This window comes from Alternaria ethzedia, assembly GCF_023757985.1.
Source record: "Alternaria ethzedia strain BMP 0044 chromosome Unknown scaffold_1, whole genome shotgun sequence".
NCBI classification, from domain to species: Eukaryota; Fungi; Ascomycota; class Dothideomycetes; order Pleosporales; family Pleosporaceae; genus Alternaria; species Alternaria ethzedia.
Window position 1 is genome coordinate 2,327,862 of NW_026056194.1, and position 17,089 is coordinate 2,344,950.

A 17,089-nucleotide genomic window follows, 5' to 3' on the forward strand; every position below is an offset into this window, starting at 1 on the left:
CAATCACATCGTCGCCCCCGCCGCCGTCTCCCCATCAACATCCAAAATCGCACATTCCTCATCATCCTTCGGCTTCACCAACTTGATACTCACTTCTGGATCCTGACTATACACTCTCAGACCCAATACACAGACCGCATTCCACGGCTTGGGCTGTTGCGCCTGAGGAACGTCTTGTGGAGGCGGAGCTCCGCCGTAAACATGGTTTCCACGAGGGTGGGGATATCGGCGGAAGTCTGGCGGTGGTTGGGAGTGGAAGCGTTGTGGGGGCGGGAATTGTTGGTTGGGGCTGTAAGGTCGGGGGGATTGGGATGGACTGAAGTAGGGTTCGTTGGGGAAGGTTTCGGAGGTGGGTGTGTGGTCTCCGCCGCTGTTGTTGCTGGGGTCGTGTGGTTCGAGTGCGGGCTCTGTAGCGGGCTCTGTCTTGTCTGAGGAGTCCTTTAGTTGGATTGTGAGGTTGGCTGGGGCGTTTGGCTTGTCGTCTGTGTCGGATGAGGTGAGTTGCTCGGTACCGTGGCTAGCATCCTCAGGCGCATCCGTCGCAGTGGTTTGCTCCGGCTGCGAACCGTTGTCTAATGGTACTGCCTCCGACTTGCCCGCCTTTTCAGGAGTCTCTTTTATCTCGTGGTCGTTCTTCTCTTTCTTCCAGGCCTCATACTCGGCTTTCTTTTCCTTCTGCCACGTTTCAAACTCCGCCTTTTCCTTTCTCCACGCTTCGAATTCAGCCTTCTCTTTCTCTTTTGCCTCTTTCTTCTTCATCTTCTTCTCTTTCGCCTCTTTCTTTCTCTGTTCCTTCTTCTTCTGCTCTTCCTCAGATAGTTCGAAGATGCCTTTGGCATTTGCAATATCGTAGTTGAGACCAATCTGCCTGAGCTTTTGCGGGTTACGTTCTGCCAGCTTGGTGACGACCTCCGGAACATCTGGAGCCTCTTTGTTTCTTGACGCTTCGATCTTTGGCAAGACCTCGTATACTCCGGCTTCAAGGTCAACTTCGGCGGAGATACTACGGTTGCCAAACCAAGCACCTCGAGCGCGTATGATGTAGTCGCCTGCTGCAGAACCCTGCTCTTGCAATATGAAGTGCAAGTCGAAGTCATATTTGCCTTCTAGACCCTTAAAGTAGCGCTCATCCAGCTATGAAGAGTCAGTATGTTGACGACGAATAATGCCTTGCGACTTACCTGACATAGGACAAAGACGGTCGGCCCAGATTTCTTGATTTCCACCGAGAACTTTGTGTTCACATAGCCAGTAACCCATGCGACCGGTACGCTCGTCCAACGCTGCACTACAGTCCATTCCTCGTTGAAGAGCCGCGTGCGGTCAAGAAGATCGAACCTCTTGAGCAGATCTTCATACGACATCCAGAACAGGCCGTCATCTCCAAATTTGTGGCCTAACTTGTCCATCCAGTATGCCGTCCATTCCCGAGACCCGTCGGACCAGGGTCCAGTCCACTCGCCCATGCCGGCATGGACTCGTTTGCCCCAAGGGTTACGTATCAACACAAGTTGGTATTTGGTACCGTCCTCACCCTCAGCATCAACTGCCTTCAATATCGAATAAGCGTGGCTCAGGGCAAGCCCCCTTCGAGCGTCCGAGTCATCTCCATCCATGCCAGGCGAGGAGGCTGAGAATAGAAACTCTTTGCCGGCTTGCAGTAACTCTGCCCATAGTCGTTTCTTACTCAGGACGCGATCGGTAAGAATCTTCGTTGTAACGCCCCCTGTCAGGTCTTCCACCGCTTCGCCGCTGCAGCCGCCGGCAATGGCATCGTAGTCTCCGTGCACTGCAAGCTCGTTAGTAATCTCAAACATACTCCAAACGACCGCGGCTGGCGGAAATCGGGCATACCTTTGGCGTAAGCCTTCTCCAACAGCGGTAGCCATGTTTCATTCTCATCAACACAAGATGCGAAATACAGCGCTTCGGATCCAGTCTGGTTGTTCTTCTTGTACTTCTTCTCCTTGGTGTTCGCTGGGTCATACTGGTCCCCAAAAGCGGTGTCAAAATCGCTGCATTCGAGGTACAGGTTGTCGTCAATGACTGTCCAGATCCACTCGCCATCTCTGTAGAAGACGAACCCATAGACTCCACACTCCTCGTCTCTAGCAACACAGATCTTGTTCATTAGAACAGGATTGCTGCAGATAGTCGCCACAGCAGCAATGAACCAGCAATCGCCATTCGAGCCTTGTCTGAGATCAGAGCTGGAGAAGCCGTCGAGTTCGAATTGCGGGTTTTCGAAGATCCAATCAACGCGATGCACAGAATTGGGGCCGTCTTTACTGCTCTTCGGCCTGTTGGTCAGGAGCTTGGCCGTAGCTGTGAAATCGAACACCGCGCCATCAGACATGACTACCCCACTTTGAACCAGCGTGGAGAGAGCGTTACCCAGCCGCATAGGGCTGACTTGTGGATTTGTTGATTTTGCTGGCTCCTCTTTGAACCAGCTCATCAAACCCCATTGGCAATTTTTGTCTGACAGATCTTCAATGTCAAAGTCGGCATCGGTAAACTTCTCATTTGTACGATGGCATTCTTTGACGACGCGGGCAACGCGAGCGCGACATTGCGTAGCGGCCGCTTCATACGATTCAGCTGCATTCTTCCCTGTGACGGTCCCCTCTTTACGCTGCGTAGGCAGTAGATGCGCGTACAAACTCGGTGGAAATATCTTGGTCACCTTCTCGGGTCGCTTCGTAATGAGATTGTCCCAGAATTCGTTGATGACCTCCTGAGGTGCGCCGGTTTGTGTATCCTCGCTTCTCTCAGAGATCATGGTTGCTTTTTCTCTGCGGGGCCCGGGCATCTGTAACGCTGTGGCTGAACTGTTTTGCTCGAAAGCAATTATAATTGTTTAATCAAGGGACGACAGCGGAGACCTCTTTGAAAGCGAATGCGAGCACAGAAAGGGAGATGGGAGGAGATGAACATGTGTTGAAGGTCGGTCTGCACTGGCACGTCGACTATAATGTGTCTTGTCGGTTTGGGGGCCGTATCGTCAGATCTGCAGTATTGGCTGCTTACGGCTGCCTGCGGCTGAACATAACGTCCATCTGGCTCCAATAGCATCTCTCGCGCATGCCAATGGTCGTGCGAATGAAAGCTTGTCATCCCATGGCGATTGTGCAGCTGCTGCAAGCTCCGCAACACACAACAAGGCTGTCGCTCTCTGCGCAAGGCAGCATCGCAGGCAGTGACAGCGACGACAGTGAACGGGTGGGATGTGGAGCGTGAGGCCTAACGCAGAGTAAGCGGTCCAGTTGTTGGTCAAAGTTTGTATGCAGAGTGTGTTCTAGTGCAGGCCACGAGATGGGCCGGGGCACTGTGGCTGGAAGGCGCGGGGCAGGCTGGGCAAAAGGGGTGGCAAGCGCGAACTTCGCGTCCCCCAACCCTTTTGGGCACTTGTCGCAGAACACCGACCTCAAGTCTTATGATCTCATGTATGTCCTTATTCTACCGGCCATATATCCCCCGCATGCGTTTGGCAGGCGCCCGCATGATATATAATCGACTGACTGACTGGTCGCTGTCTGCGATGCGATTGGTAGGGTCGTCTTCCGAGATCTGTCGGTGCGCCTTCGGAACCTTGCGATGTTGCGAAAAGCGATGCTGGAATATGGTCTGATAAGTTAGCTCCCCTGTCGGTACTGGCAGATACGCAACATGCGATGCTCCAAGCTGATGAAGACTTGCGTTGTCTATCTATCAAATGTCGGCGGCAATCGTGTCGCTCCTCATCAGGCAGGCCCGAATAGGGCAATCGTGTCCACCACCTTGTCTTCGGACTTTTCTGCGAGACGAGAACACGGCTCGCGAGACTGCGGCTCTTGGGCTGTAGATACGCGCTGAAACCACAGTTGTGCTGGACCCTTGGGCAGCACGTCCATGCCTAGATGTCTTGCGTAGTCGATCGGGAATTGTGGGTCTTTGGAGACAGAGCAATCGGTACCAGGTGTGTCTGGCGACAACATCGCGCTAAGCGTCTAATTCATCGCTTGGCTCTCAGCTGTCTGAAAAGTCATGTTTGGTACCAGCATGCTAGTCATATGTCACTTACTAACAGAGGATCGCACTGCGCAGACCAACCTTGGAATACGATGAGATGCGCGGCACCGAGACGAGGCGGAATCCTACGGCGGTGCCGTTAATACGATGAGCTAATTTCAATGGCAGAACACGACGATTGCCGCAGCTCTTGCCGCAAACTGCAGAAGATGGACGGGCCGGTGTATTCGATCTGGTTATGATATGATGTAGTCTACTAAGCCGCCAGGCATGCCGCCTCATGGGTATGTGAAACAGCAACCCCACCCATAGGCGTCTAGATGTACATGTAGCTAGAAGAGAGAGACGAGATAACATTCCTGGACTCCTGATAGTACCGAATAGTGTGTGAAGAATTGAAGACATTATGACTTGCTGGTTTGCACCGGTCGTTGTACTGTAAAGCGACAAAAGGGACAAGATACCGTGTGTGGAAGTCGGCCGTGGAACAGTTAAAGAAAGCCTGGTATCGTAGGATCTGACAGACGGGTCACAACGGCAATCGCCATCGGCCTTGCTGTGCAGGCCCTGGCGAGTCTGAAACCCTTGCAAAGCGGGTACCCCTTTGCTTCTGTCTAGCGAGTCGTAAAATCGATTCCTGCAAGGAAGCCTGCCGTTTCGAGATATAGTCGCCAACGACGGCGACGTGAAAAGTAGAGATGCCTGAACGCCATGCTGAGGTAATAAGGCTGACGTGAAAAATGATGATGAAAACCGTAGCGGAGATGGGTGATGTGCGATGATGTGGGAGGGTCGTCAGCCGCCAATGAGAGCTCGAGTGCATCTGGGAACCGGGATCTCGGGTGCTTTGGATCGTAGTTGGCGATCTGTGCATTCCATCTGCAGTCAACGAGTCAGCACCTACATACATGTTGCATCTTACGAATGATCCCTCGCAACACCTTGGCACGTGCCGTAAGTCCAAGGTGTCATTCCTAGGGGAGGGAGAATCTGATGGAAGGGATTGTTGGACTCACCTATGCCTTGGCGGCGCAAGGCCGACAAGTCTTGAGCTTGCATTGCTCGCACTCATAGATGTGAAAGAGTCCAGGAGTGTGACATAGTTGACAGTTCCAGACGACGAGAGTAGTGTCGGACTTGATCAACTTGAAGTTGTGTGTGCAGCTTGCGGGGCGGGCCATGGTAGTCGAAGAGTATTGGTGGAAAGCGTGTGATGAACGGGAACGACTGTCTGGCTGGTAGTGTGAGACACAGATGCTGGGGCACGAAGGCTAGATATAGAGAGCGAGGTGAAGTACTGACCTGTATGCTTGCGGCAGGATACCGGTTGAGGCTAAGGTAGGATCGGACTCGAAAGCGAGGGTGTTCAGGGTACGTCGATTCGTGGCTGGCAAAAGCAAGCAAGACTTGGAATGAGAGCGACGTCGGGTGAGGGTTGTTTACTGGAGAAGGAACGATTTCAGGGTTTGCTTGTTGCTACTGTGAGGACGCTAATGACGCGGATCTGTAGTCCGTCTTATACTGACTCTCTCGATGCCGGGCCCAATGGAGAATAAACTTTAGCTACAGGAAGAGCTGAGTGCATGTCCACCAGGCGCGGTAGTGTGCAACACGCAGCAGCGTGTAGCCGTCTGGAGGTTCTGCTCTCCTGGACAGAGGGCATCCAAAGCGGATGGCTGCTGCACCGATGGAGCAAAAGATGTACTCGATGGTAGCACAGGCAGGCCGGCTGGGGATCTGCTCCCTCTCCTCCAATATGAGGCCCTCTCAAAGAGACGGGCGTGGTGGGGTTGGTCAAACGCGGGCTGGCCGTTCCGCAGCCGCGGCCATGGTAGCATCTCGACGTCGCGAAGCCCCTGGTGCCGGAGCAGGGAAGGGCGCGATGTGAATGTTCCGAGATGCTTCGAGGATAGCGTTGCCGAATTCTATGTGTCACACCAAACCGTGCCTGCATGCCGCAATTCTCTCATGGCACCTGTGCAGTCTGCTGCATCGAGAGATGCTGGCTGCGGTCCAACTAGGGTCCCTTTTCGGCGTCCAATCCGGCGCCTCTCTGTGCACTGGAATGCGGAAGGAGCTTAGGGCGCATGGCGTCGGCAAATTTAGCTTCGCGCCTGCACTGGCTCAGGCTGCTCCTTCCCCAACGACGTGCCAGCCCTCGTCACGAAGTTTTTGTTTTTCGCCTGCTCCTCGTCAACCCCGGAGAATAGACGCACGCCAATCGCACACTTAGATACGCTGTCCTGCCCGACACCATGAACGACGCGTCCGGCACCATCGTGAGCCGCATGGGCTGTCCAGCGTCCCAGACACCAGCTGCCCAAAACGTCGTCCTGCATGCGCCTCCACCCCGTTTCTTGTCCGCTCCACCTGTCTTCTTTCTTTCACCGTGCCGTCATGACATACAGCCCTCCACTGCAACGTCTTCTGCGATACACGAATGCGTCCGCTCTCTGCATTGAGAAGTGCCGTCGGCACTGTCGCCGGCCTTTCCCTTCGCAGAATACGCGCAGCAACTGATGCAGGTCGGTGCATTTGCTCTGTCTCTGGCTGCTGCGTCAAGTCGACCTCCAGCCAGGTTCAGCTCGTCCAGACGGCTACATGCAGCCTTACATTGCGTGTCCTGCTGTGGCGCGCAGATCCACTCATGGCCGCCAAATAGGTCTGCCTCTATATCGAGATTCTGCATGCCATGTCGAGGGCATACCTAGGTACTTGGTCCAAAGCAGCAAGCACCATGCAGGTGGCTGGCGGGAGATCCACTATCAGCTCTATCGACATTGCTTGCTTCTGCGACGAGCAGCCATGACGTTCCGTTCCAGCATGTAATCTCGTTCCTCTAGTATCGGAAGTTAGAGTCCTGTAGCAGTAACATGAGCATAGTAATCACTCGCAATTTTCAGAGACACCCCTGGCCGGCTTTCATATCTGAGGCCTTTATATGCGCATCTGATGTTTCTGTCAGGAGAAGCTCGGTCATGGCTTGCTGGTTTGCGATCCCACCTCTCAGGGGGCATCTGCACAACGACTTGAACCCTATCAACGCGCTGTTCGCGGTCCTGTTGTTCCTTTTCACGTCGACTACAACATCGTCTTTCCTTTGATGACATGACACGATCTGATTCATTGCTGCCAGATCTCATTACTTACTAAAAGCATATCCGAGGTCGGGACATGGCGTTCCAGCGGCCTACCCGGCCACAGGCAGATGATCAGAGCTAGGTCCGGCGCATCACACCCTCCTCTGTGTTCCACAGAAGCCTCGATGGTACCTGACTGGACATTACGACGGGAACTACGTTTGGGAGGCGGTGGTGGGAGCTCTACACTCGCTTGGACCCATCGGTTACACCGGATCGGAGTGAACCTGGCGCTCGGTGCCACAATGCAAGATCGCGACAACCATCACGTCCGCTGTGACCATGGCGCCCGTGTGGCGTCCTGCGTGTGGACGAATGCGCGTCAGTCCCAGACGGGGTGACTTCCTCTTCTCGCTAGCTCCATCGCCCGCCGCAAACACGCCAAGCACGCTTGGCTCACACCCACGCGACCTCTCAAATTCTACCATGGCAAGTGCTTGCGGGGGCTTTCGCTAGCTGCTCAAAAAGCCCCGTTCGCAGCGAGCCTCCAGGTTTGTGGCTTGACACCATGCATCATGGCAGTCAGACACTCCTGTAACGCGACCTAATTTCTCAACCATGCAGCTTTCTGTGTAGACCCATATGGTCGCCGAGGTCTCATTGTCGGCTTGCCAATGTTTCTCTCAGGTGCCCCTCTTCCAGACAAGGATTCGGAGGATATGCTCCTGCGTTGGGTAGTTCAGAATCGGCGATTCAACCGACATCTGAAGATGATACGTGATCACACCACTTTCCACGCTCGAGTACCAACAAATTCGGGCACGCGTCAGACGAAGCACAACGTCTCACCCGCTCTTAAGCTTTATCACGACCTCGAACCAGGCTCTTGGATACGCTTCTCTCCCGCTGCAGCCTCTATTGGCTGGCCAGCCGCTCTACGTTGCTGTTGTGTACGCCGTTTTCTGTCAATGCAAACGCGTCCCACGCACAGCAACATCGAGAGACATGCCAGCCATTGCACCATACCTGAGACCCGGCGTTCGGAGGCGGACCGTGCAAACTAGTGTCCGCATACTGTGTGCTGGACAGCCAATCGGGGTGTTTATTTTCAGCCTTACGGCTCATCACACTACCTGAGGATCATGAAAATAGAGGGAATTGCGATGGTCCGGCTCCTCCCCAAATAAAGCGCTGGTGTTCTTCTTTCGGTGTATGCCATGGTGGGACGAGAAAGTTCCCGCTCGATGCAGGCAGATGAGGCGCCGTTTCTTCAGTTTTGCGCACCATCACGGTCTTTCATTTACCACATTTGCACGCAGTTGGCTAATTTCCCTTTTACAGACTCATGGTACGTACCTGTCATTGTGACACCAGCTCACCGCCTATGTCCGATATTATCCTTATAGCACTATGGAAAGGATGCAGACGCCCAGAGCACCCACTATTTACCTGGAAGGCTTCCATGAACTGCCGCCAAACCGACTCTAGCGGATCGACCTCCACGAACAGCTATGTGGATGCTTCGGGAGGAGCCGTCGTAATATATGTCTCCCGCATTCGTATGTACATGGCAAGTACGAAGATCATGGCTACTGTGGATCAGCGTTGCAAATGGCAACGGTTGTCTGCAGCTCGCGCGATCAGAGCAAAGGTCAACGTGCGCCTCCATAGCTACACTAACGCTTCTAAACCGGTTCGAGGGTATGTATGAAGCTGGGAAGGGAACTATAATGGCTACGACAAAGAAAGTCGCGAATCGGTTGAGTTCCGGTGTGGGGATTGATCCAGGTTGAGCAACGTACAGCACCGGGGCCACAGAAGCACAAAGCAAGCGGTGAGCTTGTACGACGTCTTTTGCTTAAGGGCGAGGCTGTCTAGAAAGCACAACTACGATCCATGTGGAGATAGAGCTGGCGAGTGGATGCCTGAGGGAACCTAGTTGTATATCCTTTGAAAGTACCTCGTCTTGTTGGTGTCGACTCTATGCTTGCTTGATCATCTACGTCATTGGGGACACATTCGTAGCCCCATCCGTGGCAAGCCTGATGGTTGCAATATCTTCCATGACGCTTTGGACGCCCAATATACTTGCGCAGAACCTCAACAACGACCAAGCCTATCCAATCGCACACTACAGTGACACAACATTGTCCTTGATTGAGAGCTCTCCACGTCAGAGGCAGACACTCAATATGAATGCTGCGGCCCAATTCTCGACTTTATATCTCCCCACAACGTACTAAAGCCCAATGACATGTTGAGAGGCGGAGTCGGATGCATTGCGTGTACGAAGGCGACTAAGTGCATCGTGCGCGCACCGTTGGCCAGGAAGCAATGTGATGTGGTCGCGTGACAGCGCTGCAGCAGCTTGTAAGACGCCTAGTTGATGCACACGTCTGCATAAAGGCAGATAACGATCTTGTTGCTCCTGCCTGGTCTCCCGCTCCCGTAGCTCCCTTGGTCGTTATTAAGTTATCCAGCCGTCTGCTCGTTGCTGTTCGCGAGTCAGGCACACGTTGCTGGTTGGGGTATCCGCATCGGGTCATTAAAGTGGGGCTGGGCTAAACCCCTCCCGGGCGGATATCTGAGCTAGCATGTCGAACAATTTTGACATGCACGACCGTTACCGGCGTCCTCACCAGCCCTCACCTCAGTTTGCCCACTACGAGAACGTCACTCTCCTCGGCCCGCCCACCATGAGGGGCGCACTCGTCTTTGGCGGGTCTTCGCACCCCAAGCTCGTCGACGGCATCTGCGACAGGCTGGGCACGAAGCCTGGCTCCGCGACGCTGGGCAAGTTCAAGAACGGAGAGACTTCCGTCACCATTCGTATGTTGGCTAACACTCTCGCCGCCTTCACGTGCTAAGCGTCTCCAGATACCTCGATCCGGAACAAAGATGTCTTCATCGTCCAAAGCGGAAGCGAGAAGTGAGCAGCCCAGCCTTGGTATGCGTCAACGGCTAATGGGTCAGAATCAACGACTCGATCATGGAGCTGCTGATTATGATCTCGGCCTGCAAAGGCGGCTCAGCCAAGTCGGTCACAGGTACTTGGACTCTGTAAGGCTCGCTGCCAGCTGCTGACATCGCCAGCTGTCATGCCCTACTTCCCGTACTCGCGCCAGTCCAAGAAGAAGCAGCACCGCGGGGCCATCACCGCCCGCATGGTCGCAAACCTCCTCCACATCGCCGGTGTGAACCATGTCATGACCATCGACCTCCACGCCTCCCAGATGCAGGGCTTCTTCAAGTGCCCTGTCGACAACCTCGTCGCCGAACCCCTCCTCGCCCGCTGGATACGCGTCAACGTGCCGAATTGGAGGGAAGCCGTCGTTGTTAGCAAGAACCCTGGTGGCACCAAGCGCGTCACGTCTCTGGCAGACGCGTTGAAGCTCAGTTTTGGTATTGTCACAACCGACAGGCGGAGGGCAGGCACGGCGGTGCACTGGAACGAGAGTGCCATGTTCGAGCAACTTAGGCTGGATGGCTCATACGAGACCCCCGACGACTTGGTCGAGGCTGCGCTGGATGCCGACGCTGAGATTACGCCCATCTCCAAGATGACGGTAGACTCAAAGGCTGAACCAGGCAAGTCAAGTCTGAAGCGCGTACCGTCAAATCCCCTGCAAAGGCGCGCCAACGGATGGTCAGAGCCGACCGGGAGCCATCCGCTGTCTAAGAGTATGCGCGCAGGCTCCATTGTCGAGCCCGAAGTACCGCTGGAGCCCATCCGAACAGATGTCGAGAAGAACAAGGAAGAACTCGAGGAGCAGAGTGCAGATGAGAGCGGCGCCGAGGAATACACTGACGAGGTATGTTCCCTTGAAAGGGTCTGTTGAATACAGCTAACGTCTGCAGCGCGCGAGGAACGTCATCCACGGACGACTAGTACAAGGCCATATCGTCGACGATACACATCCTTCGCCCTCCATGTCTGCGACATCGACCAACACCTGGCGCAACCGCCCTCCGTCCGAAGGCGAAAACGACGATATACCCTCGCACATGATGTCCTCTTTCATCTCGACTACCTCCTCCACCCGCAACAGGGAGACCGAACATTCGCATGCCCTCGGTGGCACATACGACGCCGCTGCATCATCTGAAGATGAGGAAGAGGATCTCAAGAACCCCGAGCTCGAGACCATGGTCACTCTTGTCGGCAACGTCAAGGATCGCCCTGTCTTTATTGTTGACGACATGATGGACAAATCTGCGTCATGGATTGCGGCCGCCGAGACTGTTGTCAAGCGCGGTGGTGCGACAAAGGTCTACTGCTTCGCTACCCATGGTATCTTTGGCGGCGACTGTCTCGAGGAAATGAGCAACTGCGATGTCATCGACAAGATCGTCATCACGAACGCGTTTCCGATCCCCGACCACAAGCTTGCGCAGGCGAGCCCCGATAAGCTGGTGGTCATCAACGTCGACAATCTTCTAGCAGAGGCGATTCGAAGAAACCACCATGGAGAGAGCATGAGCCAGCTTTTCCTCCACTACGACTAGCACACGGGCTCATCAAACACGGGAAAATGACGGTTCTAGGATTTGGAGAAATGGTTAGCAAGGCGTATTGATACCGACCACATGGCTTTGAAGGTCGACACGGCGTTATGGTCAGGCACCGAAAAGCCTATATTGTGGCATGAATAACGATGAAGAAGATACCTTATCAGGCCTATAGCCACACATGCAGTAAGTTGCAAACATCAAAGACAGTATTGATACCAGACTCGTCATCGATGTTTACTTTCTTTCTCTTCTTTCTCCTTTCTCATGTAATCTCTGTCCGTGCTTGCAGCCGGACGATGTGAAGAACCCGCAGGTGTCAATGGTCTACCTGAACCACAAAAGACAAACACCAACGATGCAGGCCTTGAGCCTGCAGGAGTCCCGTGATACGATACGGTGTACTCTTAACGGAACGTTGGAAGAGTGAATACCAGCTAGAGCGCTCCTTGAAAATGCCTGGCGCCTCATAACGGGGACGTCGGGCGTGAGAGGGCTCTTGTACATATGATTTGTGATATTCTGACTGCTTCGTTGTTGGATGGGGTAGTTAGTATAGACATGTACCCTCTACTGCCTACAAATCTCAGCTTTAGGCTTCTATCAATACACCTTGGTTCTTATATCTGGCTTACAGTCGAGAACAAATGCCATTCCATGTGCCTCGCTCTGCATCCACGATATATACATGAAACCAACGCAACTGTACCCCAGACATATAACCCGTTGGCTATTCTCCATATCTAGCCAGGGAACTACCAACATACTCCACATGGTTACTTTTTCCGTTCACCGGACACCGGAATGTTCACCCCACACTAAAGGGTGGTGGCAACCCCACTTGGGGTTCTGCACATCAAGGACTGGTCTCGTCCTCACCGCTTGTTACACGAGTTGCTTAGTGCGCATCTCCCGCAGCTGCCGCCGCTATCATGGTGTATTCGAGAGTCAAGTGTGGCAAGATCCAGGGTATGGAATGCACTTGTGGAGGGCGGAGTGCGCGACAAGGCCGGTTAAGGTGGGTGTGGGTTACGTAGGTACGGAGAATTGCCTCGTAGGATGCGATGGATCTTGCTGCTGCATGTGTGAGATGGGTGTGGTTTGCCTTGGCATGAGATCTCTGGGCAGGTACTAGTTTTCTTCGATGGCATCATTCTCTGAGAAAGGGTTCTGAATTGTACTCGTGTGTAGCTTCTTTTGAACACTTCTGGGCCTGCCACAGTCATGATCATCCATAACCATTAGCAATAGGATAGATCAGCTCTAGCCAGATTTTGACAGCTATACGCGGATTACTGTTGTCTGTCCTAACAACGGCGTATGCACGACACCATGTCTGAGCGTAGTGCTTGCCGTTCGACTCCGGTTGGCCTGCCGTACACGCCATCAGGGCACAAGTCGAGATAAGGCGACCGTTGGACTCGCAAGCTGCATCAGGGAACTCTCCAATGGCCATCCCTTCTAGTACACCCCAGTCTTTCGCACATTGACGATCATTGTAAGTTGTAGAATATGCTACACAGAGGTGCAGAGGCGCTGCACGTCTCGGCACAAACCCGGTGGAATAAATGGTTAAACTGCCAAGCAAGCAGTGGTTGAATACAGGAGGCGTAGTAGCGTTATCTTCTGCCTGAATCGTGTAGATGTCAAATTGAGAAGGTCTGGAGCTTTGGAGGCGTGGTGGTGCAGGCAGATATGGAATACATGCGGGCGACTACGTGGACTGTCGCAGGTCGCTTAGTAGAGAAAAACGGAGATAAGGTAGCAGATAGCGTCACCTGAGACCGAAGGAAGCCTCGGAAGATTTTCGTCTGTCAGCTCCGCCAGCAGCCCGCGCATCTTTTCTTCATCACACCATGGCGCCAGCGACGACTCCTTCGTTCCTACGCAACCAGGCTATCTTCGGCTTACCCTCACTGAAGACACATACAGGGGCGCGGATCCGCCTGCGGCCTGTCCTCACCCCCGCATGATGCGAGGCACGCGCCTCATCACCGGCTAGATTCCCCAGGAACGTTCATCGAAAAGCAAATTAGTACCACATGGCACTGGCATTGGCGTTGAGTGAGCGCGGCCTTGTTATGCAAGGCCAATTGTGTACTCAGCATGAGCAGAAAAACTGGCCCTATAGCATAACGTGCTTCTGCGACGTGTAGGGGTCGCGTCATCCCCTTACTCCATGCGGCGTTGGCTTGGTCAGAAACATCCCACGAGATCTAACCAGAGAGCATTCTAGCTACACCAACGTGGTGGGTTTTACTAACTCTCGCTCCACTCATCTCAGCATCTAGCGCTTGCGCACCGACTGACTTGTGAGGACCCGCATGTCGTCCGGCTTGCAAAGAGCGGGTATGCATGCTGAGATTTCGTATCCCAGTTTTCTACAGCTATGCACGGCTCTAAGAGGTTGAGCTTGCTTCACGCGCCTCTTCGCGTCGCTTCTATCTCGGATTACTTATTCCTAGTCGGACTGGTCAGGCCTGCTGAGTGCCCTTGGACCGAGGCGCGTCGTCCTTGCCGAAAGGCTATACCTTCCCTTCTTAAGTCCAAAAGAATTCAGTCTGGCTCCATCTGTTTCTCCTTCCGCTACGAATCGCTGAGCTCTCCACCCTGCCGCGTCAAACAGCATAACCTTTTGCCAAGTTATCTTGATAGTCGCCCAAGAGGTCGAAAACGTAGAGACTGCCAAGCCAACTTGACCTGTCTCAACATCCCTAAAACCTTTCTGGAACCAAAACACACAGACCTCTCCATCTACGGAGACCCCAGATCCACGAGCAGCCCGTTCCCACTGGCGGACAAGAATTGCCAAGTACATTTGAACCCACAATCAGCCTCAAATTGCGTCGATCATACACGTACCATTGTACACGCAGCCGGACGCTTACGCACGCGAAACAAGTGTCTTCTGCAGTCTTATCAATCCACGGACGAACCGCGCCATCTAAAGCGGAACATCATTAGTGCACCGGACCCATACGATCGCCAGGGTCAATTACAGCTCCACGGCCAAGACCCAGCGCGGAAGCATCTGCAACATCCCGCGCTGCAACCCCAGGCCTCCTCTCGATTTTTGGCTCCAGCTCTTTTATGCTAGACGAAGCTAGACACGTTTAAACTACGCACTAGGCAGGATACACCGGAGACTCAAGCGCGTCGGACCTTTACTTTTGGCAGATCATCAAAACGCTCCAGCCAGTTACAGAGGTCACTTGACACACGCGAGCCCCGGCGGAACTTGCTTGGCAGCGTTACCCACGGTACCCACGCACAACACCGAACTTGAGAACTTTCACAATTGATAATCTCTCGGGCAACATATAAGAAGTGCCGACCACCTTCTGTCGTCCTCCAGAACACCCACATTACCTCTCCATAAAACAAAACTTTCCAACCAACACCATCACCTCCAACCAACGCCTCACCACCCACAAACCAACAACCAACACCCAATCTGGCGCAATGTCTTCCACTAGCTCAACCTACCACATTCCCTTCCCGAAAAACTTTCTCACTGTCAACACTCCCGTCAAGAAGGCAGCCAGCCCCAGTATTCAATCTCCCACCGAGCCCGTCGTGCCTGCTCACGGGTTTCTATCCAACCGCCCCGCGCGCCACCAGTCCATTTCCTCCGTCTCCAGCATCACCAGCAGCGTTGCCGCCCCACCCTCCGAGACTAGTACTATCAGCGCGCCATCTTCTCCCGCCACAAAGGCTGCCGATTCACCAGTCCTTGGTCTTAAGATTTTCGCTCCTCTTGCGGTTAATGCAAAGCATGCGCTTCCGCCGACCTCTTCCTCGGAGATGAGTGCCGCTGAGAGGCAGAGGCGCATGAGCTTTGAGAAGCACACTTTCTTGTCCAACAAGCACTGAGTGTGGACGATCGATATCTCTATCAGATGGAGTTGCACGGAGCAACACCCTATACGCCTTTGACAGCGATCCAGCATCATGGAGCAGCGACAGGAGTTCTGGTCGGGCGTTAACGATGTCATGACTTTCCTTTTTTCTCTCTCATACAAAAGTCGATATACCACAAAAGATCCCTCACGGCCGTTAAGGGTATGGATGGGGGTGGGCATGGGCAGGCGTTTACTTTTTTGGGGGGTTGACTTGCCGCCGGGAACAGGCAGGCAGTACAGTACATTGAACAGTACAAGCCACATTACCATGAATTCAAACAACGTAACAACTTGCGCTTGCTTCTCAGGCTGTTCTTTCGCAATGTGGTATCGTGGTAATGTCGAGGGCTGCGGATACCTCATACGGTAAAGCGGTTTCACGATAATAGCCGTCAGAGCAACCACGACTGTTCCCCCACATCTCTCACACTAAGCCTGCGTATTGTATGGCAGCTCACAACTTGCATCTCGTAATAATGTCTTCTTCCCCCCCCCCCCACTAATCACTCGTGTTTTCGCATGTCATTTCCTGAAGCGGACATTACATCACATGCGCAGACTAGCTTGTCAATTTGAGTTTCCGCCCCGCCCCTTCCCCCGCTGACACGACGGAGTTTGTGTTCAGTGTATGCGATTATTTCTGATGCACCGTAAAAGTATTTATTAAGTAGCGTTGCGAAGGGGAAGAGGGAAGGAAGCACGTGGGCTTTTCATTGGTCGAGAGTAATTGGGAACGACCACGTTTAATTATTTGTGACGAGTATTCCTAATGCTGACACAACTCGCTCCCTTCTCTATGTGAGATGTCGAGCTCTGCATACCTCTGACCAAGGAGAAGTGTATTAAGTTCTCTAAGTCAAATATCGCCATCGCCACAACCGAGATACCAAGCCCAAACATCTTCCCAGCACTGCCAAACAATCACATGATCCCAAACACCCTTCCAAGTTTCCCCATCCCTTCCCCAACCAAACCGCCCACTCGCACCCCAGGCTAGACTAAAACCACCGCTGCGCAACAATCCCACATACTAGAATCACACACACACCGACTAGCATTTCTTTGTGAAGCTTATTGCACTCATTACACTTTTGCGCAAATGCGCACGCAACAAAGAGAGAGGGCCGCGCGGTTTTCGGCACGTTGCGGCGCGACTATTTCGGGTTATATTGATTACATACAATTGTGATGACGGGGTTTTGACGAACAGGGTGTAAGGTTGGTTGGTTTTGTTGCGCGAAAGGAAGGAAGGGAGGATAAAGCCACCAATCAACGTTTGCGAAATCCGAGTTCGGTATCCGGGTGCCTTTTTCTATGACTGGGATTTGTTGTGTTAAATATGGAAGATGTGAGTTGGTGTTGGCAACAAGTGCTTGAGTGCTGAGCGCGCGCATTGTTACTTGAACCACTTCACGAGACTGCGAAACTACCGTGGATCATACTAGTCATTATTTGCACTTCAATATCATCTGTATTGGTATTCGAAAATGGTGGCGTACATTATATCTGCGCGAACGCTATATCAGGGGGGGCCATGAAGAAACCGTACCGTCGCACAAGGGCCGTCGTAGTGATGAGTCGATAAAA

The 17,089-nt window shown here is 53.3% G+C and overlaps 2 protein-coding genes across 2 annotated transcripts; one reads left to right on the top strand and one right to left on the bottom strand.

Moving 5' to 3' along the window:
- Positions 1 to 3: 3 nt before the first annotated feature.
- On the bottom strand, positions 4 to 2,782 carry J4E87_000746 (uncharacterized protein; the record flags this gene model as incomplete). The annotated part of the gene is made up of 3 exons (XM_049372398.1): positions 4 to 1,134; positions 1,182 to 1,789; positions 1,855 to 2,782. The coding sequence occupies 3 exons, from the start codon at positions 2,780 to 2,782 to the stop codon at positions 4 to 6; spliced, it is 2,667 nt and encodes an 888-aa protein (XP_049238532.1).
- A 7,005-nt stretch (positions 2,783 to 9,787) lies between these two features.
- On the top strand, positions 9,788 to 11,597 carry J4E87_000747 (uncharacterized protein; the record flags this gene model as incomplete). Its single annotated transcript, XM_049372399.1, has 5 exons — positions 9,788 to 9,920; positions 9,969 to 10,020; positions 10,065 to 10,138; positions 10,185 to 10,903; positions 10,950 to 11,597. The coding sequence occupies 5 exons, from the start codon at positions 9,788 to 9,790 to the stop codon at positions 11,595 to 11,597; spliced, it is 1,626 nt and encodes a 541-aa protein (XP_049238533.1).
- Positions 11,598 to 17,089: the final 5,492 nt, after the last annotated feature.